Below are 21,344 nucleotides of genomic sequence, written 5' to 3' on the forward strand. Positions count from 1 at the left end.
TTGATTTGGCATTGATCAAATGGGTGGGCAGGCAGGCAGTTCCCATTCAGTTGTCAAAACGTGAGTTGGGACAAGCATGCATTGGTAGAGGGAGTTCTACTGTCTCTCTGTTTAAACTGGTAGAGGGGGTTCTACTGTCTCTCTGTTTAAACTGGTAGAGGGGGTTCTACTGTTTCTCTGTTTAAACTGGTAGAGGGTGTTCTACTGTACCTCTGTTTAAACTGGTAGAGGGGGTCCTACTGTCTCTCTGTTTAAACTGGTAGAGGGGGTTCTACTGTCTCTCTGTTTAAACTGGTAGAGGGGGTTCTACTGTCTCTCTGTTTAAACTGGTAGAGGGGGTTCTACTGTACCTCTGTTTAAACTGGTAGAGGAGGTTCTACTGTACCTCTGTTTAAACTGGTAGAGGGGGTTCTACTGTACCTCTGTTTAAACTGGTAGAGGGGGTTCTACTGTATCTCAGTTTAAACTGGTAGAGGGGTTCTACTGTACCTCTGTTTAAAATTGTAGAGGGGGTTCTACTGTCTTTCTGTTTAAACTGGTAGAGGGGGTTCTACTGTACCTCTGTTTAAACTGGTAGAGGGGGTTCTACTGTCTCTCTGTTTAAATTGGTAGAGTGGGTTCTACTGTACCTCTATTTAAACTGGTAGAGTGGGTTCTACTGTACCTCTGTTTAAACTGGTAGAGTGGGTTCTACTGTACCTCTGTTTAAACCGGTAGAGGGGGTTCTGTTGTACCTCTGTTTAAATTGGTAGAGGGGTTCTACTGTACCTCTGTTTAAGCTGGTAGAGAGGGTTCTACTGTACCTCTGTTTAAACTGGTAGAGGGGGTTCTACTGTACCTCTGTTTAAACTGGTAGAGGGGGTTCTACTGTACCTCTGTTTAAACTGGTAGAGGGGGTTATACTGTATCTCTGTTTAAACTGGTAGAGGGGGTTCTACTGTACCTCTGTTTAAACTGGTAGAGAGGGTTCTACTGTCTCTCTGTTTAAACTGGTAGAGGGGGTTCTACTGTACCTCTGTTTAAACTGGTAGAGGGGGTTATACTGTCTCTCTGTTTAAACTGGTAGAGGGGGTTCTACTGTACCTCCTTTTAAACTGGTAGAGGGGGTTCTACTGTATCTCTGTTTAAACTGGTCGAGGGGGTTCTACTGTACCTCTGTTTAAACTGGTAGAGGGGGTTCTACTGTCTCTCTGTTTAAACTGGTAGAGGGGGTTCTACTGTACCTATGTTTAAACTGGTAGGGGGGTTCTACTGTATCTCTGTTTAAACTGGTAGAGGGGGTTCTACTGTACCTCTGTTTAAACTGGTAGAGGGGGTTCTACTGTACCTCTGTTTAAAATTGTAGAGGGGGTTCTACTGTCTTTCTGTTTAAACTGGTAGAGGGGGTTCTACTGTACCTCTGTTTAAACTGGTAGAGTGGGTTCTTCTGTACCTCTGTTTAAACCGGTAGAGGGGGTTCTGCTGTACCTCTGTTTAAATTGGTAGAGGGGTTCTACTGTACCTCTGTTTAAACTGGTAGAGGGGGTTCTACTGTACCTCTGTTTAAACTGGTAGAGGGGGTTATACTGTCTCTCTGTTTAAACTGGTAGAGGGGGTTCTAATGTACCTATGTTTAAACTGGTAGAGGGGGTTCTACTGTACCTATGTTTAAACTGGTAGAGGGGGTTCTACTGTATCTCTGTTTAAACTGGTAGAGGGGGTTCTACTGTACCTCTGTTTAAACTGGTAGAGGGGGTTCTACTGTACCTCTGTTTAAAATTGTAGAGGGGGTTCTACTGTCTTTCTGTTTAAACTGGTAGAGGGGGTTCTACTGTACCTCTGTTTAAACTGGTAGAGTGGGTTCTTCTGTACCTCTGTTTAAACCGGTAGAGGGGTTCTACTGTACCTCTGTTTAAATTGGTAGAGGGGTTCTGCTGTACCTCTGTTTAAACTGGTAGAGGGGGCTCTGCTGTACCTCTGTTTAAACTGGTAGAGGGGGTTCTGCTGTACCTCTGTTTAAACTGGTAGAGGGTGTAGCCCAGCCACAGGGTTCCCAGCATAAGCAGCAGGCACAGGACTGGTCTCTCCCTGGTACACTGGATGAAGGAGTCAGGCAGAGGGTGAGAGCTCCCCATCCCTCCTCCCCCCGCCCCCGTCCCATTACCCCCCAGTAGGGTCACACCCCCCTGCTCCTGTAGCCGTAGCAATGCCTCCCCACTTCCATTGGTCAGCGTCGGGGCGTGGTAGTATTTATGGAAGACTGAAGGGTGGAGACACAACAGGGAGTAATTCATTATCATCACTTCAACATATCAAATTGGATCATCTCCATGACACCTTGGGCATGGTAGCCTACTGAAAGAAAATGGTATATAGTAATCTGTATGGTCTGTATGGTATATAATCATCTGAATGTTCTGTATGGTATGTAATCATCTGTATGGTCTGTATGGAATATAATCATCTGTACGGTCTGTATGGTATATGTTCTGTATGGTCTGTATGGTATATAATCATCTGAATGGTCTGTATGGTATATAATCATCTGAATGGTCTGTATGGTATATAATCATCTGTATGGACTGTATGGTAAATGTTCTGAATGGTCTGTATGGTATATGTTCTGTATGGTCTGTATGGTATATAATCATCTGAATGTTCTGTATGGTATATAATCATCTGTATGGTGTGTATGGTATATAATCATCTGTATGGACTCTATGGTATATGTTCTGAATGGTCTGTATGGTATATGTTCTGTATGGTACATAATCATCTGAATGGTCTGTATGGTATATGTTCTGTATGGTCTGTATGGTATATAATCATCTGAATGGTCTGTATGGTATATAATCATCTGAATGGTCTGTATGGTATATGTTCTGTATGGTCTGTATGGTATATGTTCTGTATGATCTGTATGGTATATGTCCTGTATGGTATATATTCTGTATGGTGTATATAATCATCTGAATGTTCTGTATGGTATATAATCATCTGTGTGGTCTGTATGGTATATGTTCGGCATGGATATAATAATCTGAATTGTCTGTATTGTATATGTTCTGTATGGTATATAATCATCTGAATGGTCTGTATGGTATATAATCATCTGTATGGTCTGTATGGTATATGTACTGTATGGTCCATGTTCTGTATGGTCTGTATGGTATATGTTCTGTATGGTATATAATAATCTGTATGGTCTGTATTGTATATGTTCTGTATGGTCTGTATGGTATATAATCATCTGAATGGTGTGCATGGTATATATTCTGTATGGTCTGTATGGTATATAATCATCTGAATGGTCTGCATGGTATATAGTCATCTGAATGGTCTGTATGGTATGTAATCATCTGACTGGCCTGTATGGTATATAATCATCTGAATTGTCTGTATGGTATATGTTCTGTATGATCTGTATGGTATGTAATCATCTGAATGGCCTGTATGGTATATACTCATCTGAATGGTCTGTATGGTATATAATCATCTGCATTGTCTGTATGGTATATAATCATCTGAATTGTCTGTATGGTATATGTTCTGTATGGTCTATATGGTATATAGTAATCTGTGCGGTCTGCATGGTATATAATCATCTGTATGGTGTGTATTGTATATAATCATCTGTATGGTCTGTATGGTATATAGTAATCTGTGTGGTCTTTATGGTATATAATCATCTGAATGTTATGTATGGTATGTAATCATCTGAATGTTCTGTATGGTATATAATCATCTGTATGGTCAGTATGGTATTTGTTCTGTATGTTCTGTATGGTATATAATCATCTGAATGGTCTCTATGGTATATGTTCTGTATGGTCTATATGGTATATGTCATGTATGGTATATACATATCTGTATGGTCTCTATGGTATATAATCATCTGAATTGTCTGTATGGTATATGTTATGTATGGTCTGTATGGTATATAATCATCTGAATGGTCTGTATGGTATACGTTCTGATTGGTCTGTATGGTATATGTGCTGATTGGTCTGTATGGTATATAATCATCTGAATGTACTGTATGGTATATGTTCTGATTGGTCTGTTTGGTATATAATCGTCTGAATGGACTGTATGGTATATTTTCTGATTGGTGTGTATGGTATATGTGCTGTATGGTCTGTATGGTATATAATTTCTGTATTGTCTGTATGGTATATAATCATCTGAATGGCTTGTATGGTATATAATCATCTGTATGGTATATGTTCTGTGTGATCTGTATGGTATTTGTTCTATATGGTATATGTTCTGTATGGTCTGTATGGTATATCATCATCATCTGTATGGTCTGTATGGTATATAATCATCTGAATGGTCTGTATGGTATATAATCATCTGAATGGTCTGTATGGTATATCATTATCTGTATGGTCTGTATGGTATATGTTCTGTATGGTATATCATCATCTGTATGGTCTGTATGGTATATCATCATCTGTATGGTCTGTATGGTATATGTTCTGTATGGTATATCATAATCTGTATGGTCTGTATGGTATATTTTCTGTATGTCTGTATGGTATACATCATCTGTATGGTGTATATGGTATATTATCATCTGTATGGTCTGTATGTTATATAATCATCTGTATGGTCTGTGTGGTATATGTTCTGTATGGTCTGTATGGTATTTGTTCTGTATGGTATATGTTCTGTATAGTCTGTATGGTATATGTTCTGTATGGTCTGTATGGTATTAGTTCAGTATGGTCTGTATGACCTATATTGAGTTGTCCTCCTCCTTACTTTTGATGGTTCCTTTCAGAGCGTCCACTACGAAGGCTATAGAGATGAACAGAGCTATGACCTCCTCTGTTGACCTGGGAGACGAGAAGAACAACAAGAGAAACAACAATAGACAAGGCAACAGTAAACATGTTGTCCCCCACCAACGATGCAGCACTTCCCTTGGGCCAAATGAGATATCACATTTGACTAACACATTCTAACACAGTTAATTACTATAGCTCCCGACTTGGGCCTATCGCTGTCATTTTGTAAATGTTGGATCTCTATGGCAAGATGCATCATTCAACCAAGTTTTGTCAAAACCGGGCCATTGCTGTCTGAGTGACTAACGTACAGACGAACAGAGACACATCCACAGTCCCCTCCCCAACGACAACATCAGTGAAATGATGGCTTGTACCCCATGTCCATGTGTCTATGATGTAGGTGACCAGACCTTTAAAACAGCTTCATGACATTGTAGATGTTACTGCACGTTATACCATGGCATTGTTGAATACGTGTTTCTGATTGGCTTGACGGCCATTCTAGAGCGTGCATTGTTTAAGGAATAAGGCCAGAGGGGGTGTGGTATATGACCAATCTACCACGGCTAAGTCTGTTCTTCACACGACGCAACGCAGACTGCCTGGATACAGCCTTAGGCCGTGGTATCTTGGCCATATACCACAACCCCCAGAGGTGCCTTATTGCTATTATAAACTGGTTACTGATAAGAGAATTTATATGCTTAAAGGTAATGACTAAAGAATTCCACCCTTAAATGTAATTATGACATTATGTAACAGATATAATGAATAATTAGACAAACGTAACTATTAGTAATCATTCGATTCTGTAACATGTATAATTAATTAGAACGATAAACGTAAGTCCAATAAGGTTCGGTAGAGACAAGTGAGGGAGAGAAATGTGTGTGTGTGTGACTAAGAAAATACAGAGAACAATTAAACTGTGTATGACCTGACCTGGTTAGAACTCTGGGAAACTTACGACAGGACAGGGAGTCCAGTCAAGGTTCCGCTAATCTCAGGAGGAGGGAACTGCTAGCTTGGTAGTGATAAACAGTGGTGAGAACCATAGGGAAGGATACATCCCACCTACTGTTCCTGTGTGGAGGTATGTGCGTAGGTTATCTACCGTTTGTGTGGAGGTATGTGGGTAGGTTATCTACCGTTTGTGTGGAGGTATGTGGGTAGGTTATCTACCGTTTGTGTGGAGGTATGTGGGTAGGTTATCTACCGTTTGTGTGGAGGTATGTGGGTAGGTTATCTACCGTTTGTGTGGAGGTATGTGGGTAGGTTATCTACCGTTTGTGTGGAGGTATGTGGGTAGGTTATCTACCGTTTGTGTGGAGGTATGTGGGTAGGTTATCTACCGTTTGTGTGGAGGTATGTGGGTAGGTTATCTACCGTTTGTGTGGAGGTATGTGGGTAGGTTATCTACCGTTTGTGTGGAGGTATGTGGGTAGGTTATCTACCGTTTGTGTGGAGGTATGTGGGTAGGTTATCTACCGTTTGTGTGGAGGTATGTGGGTAGGTTATCTACCGTTTGTGTGGAGGTATGTGGGTAGGTTATCTACCGTTTGTGTGGAGGTATGTGGGTAGGTTATCTACCGTTTGTGTGGAGGTATGTGGGTAGGTTATCTACCGTTTGTGTGGAGGTATGTGGGTAGGTTATCTACCGTTTGTGTGGAGGTATGTGGGTAGGTTATCTACCGTTTGTGTGGAGGTATGTGGGTAGGTTATCTACCGTTTGTGTGGAGGTATGTGGGTAGGTTATCTACCGTTTGTGTGGAGGTATGTGGGTAGGTTATCTACCGTTTGTGTGGAGGTATGTGGGTAGGTTATCTACCGTTTGTGTGGAGGTATGTGGGTAGGTTATCTACCGTTTGTGTGGAGGTATGTGGGTAGGTTATCTACCGTTTGTGTGGAGGTATGTGGGTAGGTTATCTACCGTTTGTGTGGAGGTATGTGGGTAGGTTATCTACCGTTTGTGTGGAGGTATGTGGGTAGGTTATCTACCGTTTGTGTGGAGGTATGTGGGTAGGTTATCTACCGTTTGTGTGGAGGTATGTGGGTAGGTTATCTACCGTTTGTGTGGAGGTATGTGGGTAGGTTATCTACCGTTTGTGTGGAGTTATGTGGGTAAGTTATCTACCGTTTGTGTGTAGGTATGTGGGTAGGTTATCTACCGTTTGAGTGGAGGTATGTGGATAGGTTATCTACCGTTTGTGTGGAGGTATGTGGGTAGGTTATCTACCGTTTGTGTGGAGGTATGTGGGTAGGTTATCTACCGTTTGTGTGGAGGTATGTGGGTAGGTTATCTACCGTTTGTGTGTGGAGGTATGTGGGTAGGTTATCTACCGTTTGTGTGTGGAGGTATGTGGGTAGGTTATCTACTGTTTGTGTGTGGAGGTATGTGGGTAGGTTATCTACTGTTTGTGTGTGGAGGTATGTGGGTAGGTTATCTACTGTTTGTGTGGAGGTATGTGGGTAGGTTATCTACTGTTTTGTGGAGGTATGTGGGTAGGTTATCTACTGTTTGTGTGGAGGTATGTGGGTAGGTTATCTACTGTTTGTGTGGAGGTATGTGGGTAGGTTATCTACCGTTTGTGTGGAGGTATGTGGGTAGGTTATCTACCGTTTGTGTGGAGGTATGTGGGTAGGTTATCTACCGTTTGTGTGGAGGTATGTGGGTAGGTTATCTACCGTTTGTGTGGAGGTGTGTGGGTAGGTTATCTACCGTTTGTGTGGAGGTATGTGGGTAGGTTATCTACTGTTTGTGTGGAGGTATGTGGGTAGGCTATCTACCGTTTGTGTGGAGGTATGTGGGTAGGTTATCTACCGTTTGTGTGGAGGTATGTGGGTAGGTTATCTACCGTTTGTGTGGAGGTATGTGGGTAGGTTATCTACTGTTTGTGTGGAGGTATGTGGGTAGGTTATCTACTGTTTGTGTGGAGATATGTGGGTAGGTTATCTACTGTTTGTGAGGAGGTATGTGGGTAGGTTATCTACCGTTTGTGTGGAGGTATGTGGGTAGGTTATCTACCGTTTGTGTGGAGGTATGTGGGTAGGTTATCTACTGTTTGTGTGGAGGTATGTGCGTAAGTAGGGAGTGGGATATAAAATGGATGTCTTTGTATAATGGACTTCAGAACGTTCTCTGAATAAACTGTACTAACCTTTTGCATTAGCGTCTTTGCCTAGTTAGAGTCTTTGCCTAGTTATTATTAAACCCAGGGTCTTACAAACCTCTGGGATTGGTCAAATCTTATTGAGTGTTAGTTATTATCATTGGGATTGAAAAATCTCGTGACAGTTACCAACGTAATTAGAGCAATAAAAATATATGTTTTGTAATACCCGTGGTATATGGTCTGATATACCACGGCTGCCAGCCAATTAGCATTCAGGGCTTAAACCACTCAGTTTATATTTCCCTATAAACACACAGTGTATCAGCACGGTAGAATTCAATGGCTATAGTTCTTACATGTTCTATGTCTGAGCTGCTTTTGAAAGCAGAATTTTTTTTTGCCATTGCGATTTTTGATTGTAATAATACCAAGCTAGGACTGATGGTTTAATTAGCTAAACTAGCAAGTCTGTTCGTTTGGTTACCACAGAAACTACTGTAGATTTCTACTAATCTTTCAAGCTACTTCAGTGGATGTTTTAGCATTTCTAGCTTCATACGTGGTAAATTATAGACATGGTATGAAAGGGATAATCAACTCGGGGCTCTATGCAGGCCCTGGAAAATAATGCAACTCTGTGGAAGGGTGTGTGTTCCACTCTGCTAGCACGTCGTGGAACACACCTTCCATGTCATTCATTAGAACTATAGAACTCATATCCCATAGCTCATAGCGTTTATATAAGCACTGGAACACAGTATAATATTCAATACATACAGAGTACCTTTTGAACAGCTTCATGAGCAGGGAGACGTTGAAGATGCCTCCCAGGATGAGGAAGAGGGAGTTCCAGAGACCGATGCAGGCGTAGAACGCTGGAAAGTCCAGATCATAGTCGTCACAGAGACCACGGATCACTGTAGACACACAGAGAATTATATTTGTTAATGATCAGGGAGATAGAAGAAGACTTTATTAGTCAACACAAGACAGAAATATGTCCAAACCCTGTGATGTACATGCATTAGTTGAAGAGAGGAAAGGGCAGCTGTAGTGCAACACCCAATGAGAAGTTTAAGGGTGAAAGTTGCTTGTTCAAGCAGGTGCTGGCCAACTTCCTTAATTAACCTTGATAGACAGTTTGTTTCCGGCAATGCATCAGTGCTCCTGCTTACGTTGCTCCACGGTCGGGGATATCCAACACCATATCCTTGAGACTACTGCAGCGCCCTGTCAGTCTGGGTAGACAGACAGGAAAGTGAAGACAGTGGGACAGACTACAGTAGGATTCAACTAGCCGTTAGACCAAGCCCCAGGCTCAGCTACAGACATATCTGATGGTGCCAGGCAAATATAACTCCAATGTTACCAACATTATACAGCAACAAAACCACCATGGGCTTCCTCAGACAAACAATTGTTTTACCACCATGGACTTCCTCAGACAAACAACTGTTTTACCACCATGGGCTTCCTCAAACAAACAACTGTTTTACCACCATGGGCTTCCTCAGACAAACAACTGTTTTACCACCATGTTTTACCACTAGGTGATCCACCTCTACACAGACGACACCATTCTGTATACTTTGGACACTGTGTTAACTAACCTCCAGACGAGCTTCAATGCCATACAACTCTCCTTCTGTGGCCTCCAACTGCTCTTAAATGCAAGTAAAACTAAATGCATGCTCTTCAACCGATCGCTGCCCGCACCTGCCCGCCTGTCCAACATCACTACTCTGGATGGTTCTGACATAGACTATGTGGACAACTACAAATACCTAGATGTCTGGTTAGACTGTAAACTCTCCTTCCAGACCCACATCAAACATCTCCATACTCAACAAATTGGATGCAGTCTATCACGGTGCCATCCGTTTTGTCACCAAAGCCCCATTACTACCCACCATTGCGACCTGTACGCTCTCGTTGGCTGGCCCTCGCTTCATACTCGTCGCCAAACCCACTGGCTCCATGTCATCTACAAGACCCTGCTAGGTAAAGTCCCCCCTTATCTCAGCTCGCTGGTCACCATAGCATCACCCACCTGTAGCACGCGCTCCGGCAGGTATATCTCTCTGGTCACCCCCAAAACCAATTTTTCCTTTGGCCGCCTCTCCTTCCAGTTCTCTGCTGCCAATGACTGGAGCGAACTACAAAAATCTCTGAAACTGGAAACACTTATCTCCCTCACTAGCTTTAAGCACCAGCTGTCAGAGCAGCTCACAGATTACTGCACCTGTACATAGCCCACCTATAATTTACCCCAAACAACTACCTCTTTCCCTACTGTATTTATTTTATTTATATATTTTGCTCCTTTGCACCCCATTATTTTTATTTCTACTTTGCACATTCTTCCACTGCAAATCTACCATTCCAGTGTTTTACTTGCTATATTGTATTTACTTTGCCACCATGGCCTTTTTTTTGCCTTTACCTCCCTTATCTCACCTCATTTGCTCACATCGTATATAGACTTGTTTCTACTGTATTATTGACTGTATGTTTGTTTTACTCCATGTGTAACTCTGTGTCGTTGTATGTGTCGAACTGCTTTGCTTTATCTTGGCCAGGTCACAATTGTAAATGAGAACTTGTTCTCAACTTGCCTACCTGGTTAAATAAAGGTGAAATAAATAAAAACATTTTAAAAAAACATGGGTTTCCTCAGACAAACAACTGATGAGAAAGACCTACTTCTGATGAAGAAGAAGAGAGACATCTACTACTGATGAAGAAGAAGAGAAAGACCTACTACTGATGAAGAAGAAGAGAGACCTACCACTGATGAAGAAGAAGAGAGAGATCTACTACTGATGAAGAAGAAGAGAGACCTACTACTGATGAAGAAGAAGAGAGACCTACCACTGATGAAGAAGAAGAGAGACCTACCACTGATGAAGAAGAAGAGAGACCTACTACTGATGAAGAAGAAGAGAGACCTACCACTGATGAAGAAGAAGAGAGACCTACCACTGATGAAGAAGAAGAGAGACCTACCACTGATGAAGAAGAGATACCTACTACTGATGAAGAAGAAGAGAGATACCTACTGATGAAGAAGAAGAGAAAGACCTACCACTGATGAAGAAGAAGAGAAAGACCTACTACTGATGAAGAAGAAGAGAAAGACCTACTACTGATGAAGAAGAAGAGAGATACCTACTACTGATGAAGAAGAAGAGAGACCTACCACTGATGAAGAAGAAGAAGAAGAGAAAGACCTACTACTGATGAAGAAGAAGAGAGATACCTACTACTGATGAAGAAGAAGAGAGACCTGCCACTGATGAAGAAGAAGAGAGATACCTACTACTGATGAAGAAGAAGAGAAAGACCTACTACTGATGAAGATGAAGAGAGAGACCTACCACTGATGAAGAAGAAGAGAAAGACCTACCACTGATGAAGAAGAAGAGAGAGACCTACTACTGATGAAGAAGAAGAGAAAGACCTACTACTGATGAAGATGAAGAAGAGAGACCTACCACTGATGAAGAAGAAGAGAGAGACCTACTACTGATGAAGAAGAAGAGAAAGACCTACTACTGATGAAGATGAAGAGAGAGACCTACCACTGATGAAGAAGAAGAGAGTGACCTACCACTGATGAAGAAGAAGAGAGAGACCTACCACTGATGAAGATGAAGAGAGAGACCTACTACTGATGAAGAAGAAGAGAGAGTGACCTATTACTGATGAAGAAGAAGAGAGAGACCTACCACTGATGAAGAAGAAGAGAGAGACCTACCACTGATGAAGAAAAAGAGAGCGACCTACCACTGATGAAGAAGAAGAGAGAGACCTACTACTGATGAAGAAGAGAGACCCACCACTGATGAAGAAGAAGAGAGTGACCTACCACTGATGAAGAAGAAAAGAGTGACCTACCACTGATAAAGATGGCCAGAGGAGCTGTGGTCAGAGGGATGACCAACGGTGACCCAGCGAAAAGAGAATAGATGAGCCCTCCTATACTTTGGCCGATAATGGTCTTCCTGACATCTGAAAAGACACACACACAGTCAGGTGTGTGTGTGTTTGCGTGCATGTGTGCGTGTGTCTGTGTGTGTGTATACCAATCTCGCCCCGCGTTCTCTCATCGTTGAGTGAGCCGAAAGCGATTGCAGGGAGGAGGATAGCAATGTACAGGAAGATAGCTGTTGTCATGTACTTCAGTACAGTCTTATTACTGCCTACTACACCTGGGGAGAGGGAGGAGGCAGAGAGGAGAGGAGGAGGAGAGGAGAGGAGAGGAGGAAAGGGAGGAGAGAGGGAGGAGCAGGAGAGAGGGAGGACAATATAGGGAGGAGGTGAGAGGGAGGAGGTGAGAGGGAGGAGAAGAAGAGAGGGAGGAGGAGGGGAAGGAGGAGAAGAAGGGAAGGAGGAGAAGAGAGGCAGGAGGAGGTTAGGTGTCAACTCAAATACTCAATAAACTTACTTACTTCAATTACCCTGATTACTAAAACACAGTAACATGCTGATGTTCTATCTAGAATTGAGTTTATACACAATAACATACTGATGTTCTATCTAGAATGGAGTTTACACACAATAACATACTGATGTTCTATCTAGAATAGAGTTTATACATAGTAAATTATATATATATATGATTTACTAATTGAATAAGTGAGAAAAATGCTAGTAGTGGGAAACAGAGAAGGGTATGAGAAGCCAGCACCACTGAGCTGTTGCCCCAGCCTACCATCTGTAAAGTCTGAAGAGTACAGTGGCAGTCTGCGACACAGGTCTTCATAAATCCCCCGCCCGGGCCTGAAGAAGTCTTTCCACTGGAGAAACACAGTAGGGTTTACAAATAAAAGTCAAAAGCACCATCAAACAATTTCTAAATAAACCTCTAATTTACTGGTTATTAACCTATGTTTACAGGTGAAGACTTGTATATCTACAGTACCTTGCGAAAGCATTCGGCCCCCTTGAACTTTGCGACCTTTTGCCACATTTCAGGCTTCAAACATAAAGATATAAATCTTTTTTGTGAAGAATCAACAACAAGTGGGACACAATCAGGAAGTGGAATGACATTTATTGGATATTTCAAACTTTTTTAACAAATCAAAAACTGAAAAATTGTGTGTGCAAAATTATTCAGCCCCCTTAAGTTAATACTTTGTAGCGCCACCTTTTGCTGCGATTACAGCTGTAAGTCGCTTGGGGTATATCTCTATCAGTTTTGCACATCGAGAGACTGAAATTCTTTCCCATTCCTCCTTGCAAAACAGCTCGAGCTCAGTGAGGTTGGATGGAGAGCATTTGTGAACAGCAGTTTTCAGTTCTTTCCACAGATTCTCGATTGGATTCAGGTCTGGACTTTGACTTGGCCATTCTAACACCTGGATATGTTTATTTTTGAACCATTCCATTGTAGATTTTGCTTTATGTTTTGGATCATTGCCTTGTTGGAAGACAAATCTCCGTCCCAGTCTCAGGTCTTTTGCAGACTCCATCAGGTTCTTCCAGAATGGTCCTGTATTTGGCTCCATCCATCTTGCCATCAATTTTAACCATCTTCCCTGTCCCTGCTGAAGAAAACCATAATGCCCAAACCATAATGCTGCCACCACCATGTTTGACAGTGGGGATGGTGTGTTCAGCTGTGTTGCTTTTACGCCAAACATAACGTTTTGCACTGTTGCCAAAAAGTTCAATTTTGGTTTCATCTGACCAGAGCACCTTCTTCCACATGTTTGGTGTGTCTCCCAGGTGGCTTGTGGCAAACTTTAAACAACACTTTTATGGATATCTTTAAGAAATGGCTTTCTTCTTGCCACTCTTCAATAAAGGCCAGATTTGTGCAATATACGACTGATTGTTGTCCTATGGACAGAGTCTCCCACCTCAGCTGTAGATCTCTGCAGTTCATCCAGAGTGATCATGGGCCTCTTGGCTGCATCTCTGATCAGTCTTCTCCTTGTATGAGCTGAAAGTTTAGAGGGACGGCCAAGTCTTGGTAGATTTGCAGTGGTCTGATACTCCTTCCATTTCAATATTATCGCTTGCACAGTGCTCCTTGGGATGTTTAAAGCTTGGGAAATCTTTTTGTATCCAAATCCGGCTTTAAACTTCTTCACAACAGTATCTCGGACCTGCCTGGTGTGTTCCTTGTTCTTCATGATGCTCTCTGCGCTTTTAACGGACCTCTGAGACTATCACAGTGCAGGTGCATTTATACGGAGACTTGATTACACACAGGTGGATTGTATTTATCATCATTAGTCATTTAGGTCAACATTGGATCATTCAGAGATCCTCACTGAACTTCTGGAGAGAGTTTGCTGCACTGAAAGTAAAGGGGCTGAATAATTTTGCACGCCCAATTTTTCAGTTTTTGAATTGTTAAAAAAGTTTGAAATATCCAATAAATGTCGTTCCACTTCATGATTGTGTCCCACTTGTTGTTGATTCTTCACAAAAAAATACAGTTTTATATCTTTATGTTTGAAGCCTGAAATGTGGCAAAATGTCGCAAAGTTCAAGGGGGCCGAATACTTTCGCAAGGCACTGTATATTTTAAATAAAAGTTGGATAGAGGTAAGAGAACTTAGTGGGAAAATCACTCCAGCCCCGTATTCCTGTCATTCTGGTATGAGGGATCAGGAGACAGGCGCAGGAATGCGTAATGGGGGGTTTTATTTCCCAAATTACGGCGTGGCGTGTAAAGGCACGAGGACGAAGACCAAACCAACACGTAACAAAACACAGGGTTGAAACCCAAACAAAAGAGAGAGTAATACCTCAAATAAATACATGGGGCGAGACCCGTAATCATCTGCACAATACAAGCGTCACGAAAGCCAAAACAACACAGCACAGGTGGTCACACCACCAACGGACATTGGACCAATAATCGACAGGACAATGGTGAACAAAGGGTACACTGATACAATACACAATCAGTGGGAATGGGAACCAGGTGTGATAATGACAGTTCCGGAAGGATCCGTGACAATTCCTGCATTAAGACTATTGTTATGTCCAGGGTTGGGTAGGTCAATCAAAATGCAATCCGTTACTCCCCAACCCTGTTATGTCCCAAATGGCAGTCTCTTATCCATATATAGTGCACTACTTTAGGAGTCTGGTCTGGGGTGTTGTTTGGGATGCAGCCTTCATATTGTCTGTTAGTTGCATTTCTCCTTTCCCAAGATAATCCATCCACCTGACCGGTGGGGCATATCAAGAAGCTGATAAAACGGCATGATCATTACACAGGTGCACCTTGTGCTGGGGACAATAAAAGGGCACTCTAAAATGTGCAGTTTTGTCACACAACAGAATGCCACAGATGTCACAAGTTTTGAGGGAGAGTGCAATTGGCATGCTAACTGCAGGAATGTCCACCAGCGCTATTGCCAGAGAATTTAATGTTCATTTCTCTACCATAAGCCACATCCAATGTCGTTTTAGAGAATTTGGCAGTATGTTCAATCAGTCTCACAACAGCAGACCACATGTAACCACGCCAGCCCGGGACCTCCACATCCGGCTCCTTCACCTGCGGGATCGTCTGAGACCAGCCACCAGGACAGCTGATGTAACTGGGGTTGCACAACCAAAGAATTTCTGCACAAACCGTCTCAGGGAAGTTCATCTGCGTGCTCGTCGTCCTCATCAAGGTCTTGACCTGATTGCAGTTCGGCATCGTAACCGACTTCATTGGGCAAATGCTCACCTTCGATGGCCACTGACACGCTGGAGAAGTGTGCTCTTCACGGATGAATCCCGGGTTCAACTGTACCAGGAAGATGGCAGACAGCGTGTATGGTGTTGTGTGGGTGAGTGGTTTGCTGATGTCAACGTTGTGAACTGAGTGCTCCATGGTGGTGGTGGGGTTATGATATGGGAAGGCATAAACTACGGACAACGATGGCAATTTGAATGCCCAGAGATACTGTAACGAGATCTTGAGGCCCATTGTCGTGCCAGTCATCATCCGCCATCACCTCATGTTTCAGAATGATAATGCACAGCTCCTTTTGCAAGGATCTGTACACAATTCCTGGAAGCAGAAAATGTTCTTCCGTGACCTGCATCCTCACCAGACATGTCACCCATTGAGCATGTTTGGGATGCTCTGGATCAACGTGTACGACAGTGTGTTCTAGTTCAAGCCAATATCCGACTGACTGAGCTGTTCTCTGTGCGTGTAGTACATATCATACCTCACCAGGGTACCTATGACTGCACTATGGGGCCTCACCAGGGTACCTAGGCCTGCACTATGGGGCCTCACCAGGGTACCTATGACTGCACTATGGGGCCTCACCAGGTTACCTATGACTGCACTATGGGGCCTCACCAGGGTACCTATGACTGCACTATGGGGCCTCACCAGGGTACCTATGACTGCACTATGGGGCCTCACCAGGTTACCTATGACTGCACTATGGGGCCTAACCAGGGTACCTATGCCTGCACTATGGGGCCTCACCAGGGTACCTATGCCTGCACTATGGGGCCTCACCAGGGTACCAATGCCTGCACTATGGGGCCTCACCAGGGTACCAATGCCTGCACTATGGGGCCTCACCAGGGTACCTATGCCTGCACTATGGGGCCTCACCAGGGTACCAATGCCTGCACTATGGGGCCTCACCAGGGTACCTATGCCTGCACTATGGGGCCTCACCAGGTTACCTATGCCTGCACTATGGGGCCTCACCAGGGTACCTATGACTGCACTATGGGGCCTCACCAGGGTACCTATGACTGCACTATGGGGCCTCACCAGGGTACCTATGACTGCACTATGGGGCCTCACCAGGTTACCTATGCCTGCACTATGGGGCCTCACCAGGGTACCTATGCCTGCACTATGGGGCCTCACCAGGGTACCTATGCCTGCACTATGGGGCCTCACCAGGTTACCTATGCCTGCACTATGGGGCCTCACCAGGGTACCTATGCCTGCACTATGGGGCCTCACCAGGTTACCTATGCCTGCACTATGGGGCCTCACCAGGGTACCTATGACTGCACTATGAGGCCTCACCAGGTTACCTATGCCTGCACTATGGGGCCTCACCAGGGTACCTATGCCTGCACTATGGGGCCTCACCAGGGTACCTATGCCTGCACTATGGGGCCTCACCAGGTTACCTATGCCTGCACTATGGGGCCTCACCAGGGTACCTATGCCTGCACTATGGGGCCTCACCAGGGTACCTATGCCTGCACTATGGGGCCTCACCAGGGTACCTAAGACTGCACTAAATCAAATTGTATTGGTCACATGGTTAGCAGATGTTAATGTGAGTGTAGCGAAATGCTTGTGCTTCTAGTTTTGACAGTGCAGTAATATGTAACAAGTAATCTAACAATTCCACAACAACTACCTAATACACACACATCTAAAGGGATGAATGCGAATATGTACATATAAGTATATGGATGAGCGATTGCCGAGCGGCATAGGCAAGATGCAATAGATGGTATAAAATACAGTATATACATATGAGGTGAATAATGTAAGATATGTAAACATGATTAAAGTGGCATTAAAGTGGATTTTCAGCTGAAATCCAGGGCAACCACTGAGATGAGGGAAGAGTTCTGGGAGCTACTGCTAGAGGAGAAGTATCCTGTCACGACTCCTACCGAAGGTTGTCACCGGCCTACTAGCTGCCACTGATTTTTTCCCCCACCTCCTTGTCTGTTTATTGGTTACACCGGTTGTTAATTTGGTTATTAGTTGGGCTTTATTAGCCAGCCGGCCCGCCTGCTCTTTGTACGGGATTGTTCTATGTGTACTTGTCGTGCACGCATGTATGTCACAACTGTTTCGTGTACGTGAGCTGTTTTTTGGATACAGTTTTGTTCCCCTGTAGTTTGGGGTATTTGTGTTGAGTGGCGTCTGCTTTTTCACCTGGTCGGTGTATTAAAGACGTGCCTTCTCAGAACTTTCTGTCTCCTGCGTCTGACTCCTTCCTCCACTACACCCCGGACATTACATATCCCAACATAAGAAGATGTGCTCTCAACTTATCAACCCTTTTTGGATCAACCTACCTCTGTGAGTCTGCATTTTCTCACATGAAGATAATGAAGTCCAAGTACCGATCTACTTTGACTGATGACCATGAGACTTGCTACAAGCTGCTACAGCCCTGACTAAAAAAACGACTTGCCTCCACCCAATGCCAAAAGTCACACTAAGGTAGGAAATGAAATTAGTTGCACTTATTGGAAAACATGTTATTGGTCCACATTATATTTGGGTGTCAAATAGGTGTCATAGCAACAGGTCCATACTCAGTGGTGTGTTGCGTTTCATACAGTTTGTTGGTTGGTTTAGATTTAACTGGTAGATCTCGTCAGGCTGATAAATGAAAAAGTAGATCAAAGAAGGTTGGGCACACCTGATGTAGAAAATCCCCTTACCTTCTAATGACTTTTGTGTGGCTTTCTTTAGTTTGTAGCTCAAATCATTTGGACTCTACAGATTTGATTGTAAAAAGACCAGGCCCCGGGCCCCTCTGGGAAAAGACCAGGCCCCTCTGGGAATAGACCTGGCCCCAGACCCCTCTGGGAAAATACCCTTACCTGGGCACCTCTGGGAATAGACCCAGACCCGGGCCCCTTCAGAATCCGCGCATGTCTTGCAAAAACCATTCTAGCTCAGCTCCCGCTCTCAGCTCTCACATGATGTTCAAAGTTAGAATCCAAAACACACAGGTGTTACGGTGGGACTCATTGGGTTAATCCTTGTCCGGGGGAACCAAAGGGATGCACATTTCTGTTTTTCCCCTAGCACTACACACCTGATTCCACTAATTCACTCATTGTCAAATATTTCATCAGTGGAATCAGGTGTGTAGTGATGGGGCAAAAACTAAAAATGTGCACCCACTTGGGTCCCCAGGCCCAGTTCATGCAGTTTTAGTATTGTGGCCCTGTCTAGACTTGACAGTTCATGCAGTTTTAGTATTGTGGCCCTGTCTAGACTTGACAGTTCATGGGGTTTTAATATTCTGACTGTGTCTAGACTTGACAGTTCACAGGGTTTTATTATTCTGGCCCTGTCTAGACTTGACAGTTCATGCAGTTTTATTATTCTGGCCCTGTCTAGACTTGACAGTTCACAGGGTTTTAATATTCTGACTGTGTCTAGACTTGACAGTTCATGCAGTTTTAGTATTCTGGCCCTGTCTAGACTTGACAGTTCATGGGGTTTTAATATTCTGGCCCTGCCTAGACTTGACAGTTCATGGGGTTTTAATATTCTGGCCCTGCCTAGACTTGACAGTTCATGGGGTTTTATTATTCTGGCCCTGCCTAGACTTGACAGTTCATGCAGTTTTATTATTCTGGCCCTGTCTAGACTTGACAGTTCATGGGGTTTTATTATTCTGGCCCTGCCTAGACTTGACAGTTCACAGGGTTTTAGTATTCTGGCCCTGTCTAGACTTGACAGTTCATGCAGTTTTATTATTCTGGCCCTGTCTAGACTTGACAGTTCATGGGGTTTTATTATTCTGGCCCTGCCTAGACTTGACAGTTCACAGGGTTTTAGTATTCTGGCCCTGTCTAGACTTGACAGTTCATGCAGTTTTATTATTCTGGCCCTGTCTAGACTTGACAGTTCATGCAGTTTTAGTATTCTGGCCCTGTCTAGACTTGACAGTTCATGGGGTTTTAATATTCTGGCCCTGCCTAGACTTGACAGTTCACAGGGTTTTAGTATTCTGGCCCTGTCTAGACTTGACAGTTCATGGGGTTTTAATATTCTGGCCCTGTCTAGACTTGACAGTTCACGCAACATTAGCAGTCTGATCAGTGTTCTGATCATGGAATTCCGAACTCGTGTTGTGTCTACACCTACATTTAAACATCTACCGTGTCCTCAATGTGTCTGAATTCCCTTTTCCTGCACTATATTCTAATGTGCATTCAATATGCATTCTTCAAATGGTGGAATAGGCAAAATATGATAATAACACAACAACAACTGATGGCAGTAGCTAACTAGCCAGTTAACCTCTAGTTAGCCAGCAAGAAAGCAAGCAAAGCTAAAGGGATAGCAAATGGGTTAACATAACTCTAAGACGAAGGGGTGGGGTTGTGTGTCTATTTGTCAATAACAGCTGGTGCGCGATGTCTAATAGTAAAGAAGTGTCGAGGTATTGCTCACCTGAGGTAGAGTACCTTATGATAAGCTGTAGACCACACTATTCACCAAGAGAGTTCTCATCTATATTATTCGTAACCGTCTATTTACCACCACAGAATGAAACTGGCACTAAGACCGCTCTCAACCAACTCTATAAGGCAAGCAACACTGATGCAAGCAACACTGATGCATGCACGAGAGAACCAGCTGTTCTGGATGACCGTGTGGTCACGCTCTCGGGTAGCCGATATGAACAAAACCTTTAAACAGGTCAACATTCACACACGACTGCATGGCCAAACACGACTCCAACACCATCATTAAGTTTGCTGACGACACAACAGTGGTAGGCCTGATCACCGACAACGATGAGACAGCCTATAGGAAGGAGGTCAGAGAACTGGCAGTGTGGTGCCAGAACAACAACCACTCCCTCAATGTGAGCAAGACAAAGGAGCTGATTGTGGACTACAGGAAAAGGCAGGCCGAACAGTCCCCCATTAACATCGATGGGGCTGTGTGGAGCAGATTGAGAGCTTCAAGTTCCTTGGTGTCCACATCACCAACAAACTATCATGGTCGAAACATACCAAGACAGTCGTGAAGAGGGCACGACAAAACCTTTTCCCCCTCAGGAGACTGAGAAGATTTGGCATAGCTCCCCAGATCCTCAAAAGGTTCTACAGCTGCACCATCGAGAGCATCCTGACTGGTTGCATCACTGCCTGGTAATGACAACTGCACAGCATCTGACCGTAGGAAGCTGCAGAGGGTAGTGCATACGGTCCAGTACATCACAAGGGCCAAGCTTCCTTCCATCCAGGACCTATATAATAGGCGGTGTCAGAGGAAAGCCCATACAATTGTCAGAGACTCCAGTCACCCAAAACTGTTTTCTCAAGCAATAGGCTCCTTAACATCTTCTACCCCCAAGCCATAAGACTGCTGAACAATTAATAAAATCGGCCCGGACAATTTACATTGAAACCTCCCCCCCGCTCCCTTTAGTACAGTGCTGCTACTCTAGTCACACTAAGGTGACTAGAGGTGACTAGGTGACTAGGTGACTAGGTGACTGCTACTCTACTATGCTCCTCTTGTGGATGGGTGATGGAGGGGGGCTCATGCTTGTAGCGTCATACCCAAGAAGACTTGATGCTGTAATCACTGCCACATGTGCTTCATCAAAATACTGAGTAAAGGGTCTGAATACTTACAGTACCAGTCAAAAGTTTGGACTACTCATTCCAGGGTTTTTCTTTAGTTTGACTATTTTCTACATTGTAGAATAATAGTGAAGACGTCAAAACTATGAAA

General features: G+C 43.7%; 1 protein-coding gene across 1 annotated transcript in view; it reads right to left on the reverse strand.

Moving 5' to 3' along the window:
• Window positions 1-21,344, reverse strand: part of LOC139374409 (solute carrier family 4 member 11) — a 70,955-nt gene that overhangs the window by 25,281 nt on the left and 24,330 nt on the right. Inside the window, exons 5-10 of the mRNA XM_071115462.1 lie at window positions 12,603-12,687; window positions 11,974-12,099; window positions 11,786-11,899; window positions 8,673-8,805; window positions 4,747-4,820; window positions 1,990-2,239 (exon numbers count right to left, since the gene is read on the reverse strand). Coding sequence (XP_070971563.1) covers window positions 1,990-2,239; window positions 4,747-4,820; window positions 8,673-8,805; window positions 11,786-11,899; window positions 11,974-12,099; window positions 12,603-12,687 — 782 coding nt within the window. The remainder of the gene's footprint in view (window positions 1-1,989; window positions 2,240-4,746; window positions 4,821-8,672; window positions 8,806-11,785; window positions 11,900-11,973; window positions 12,100-12,602; window positions 12,688-21,344) is intronic.

This window comes from Oncorhynchus clarkii, chromosome 19 (assembly GCF_045791955.1).
Source record: "Oncorhynchus clarkii lewisi isolate Uvic-CL-2024 chromosome 19, UVic_Ocla_1.0, whole genome shotgun sequence".
In the NCBI taxonomy this organism is placed as follows: Eukaryota; Metazoa; Chordata; class Actinopteri; order Salmoniformes; family Salmonidae; genus Oncorhynchus; species Oncorhynchus clarkii.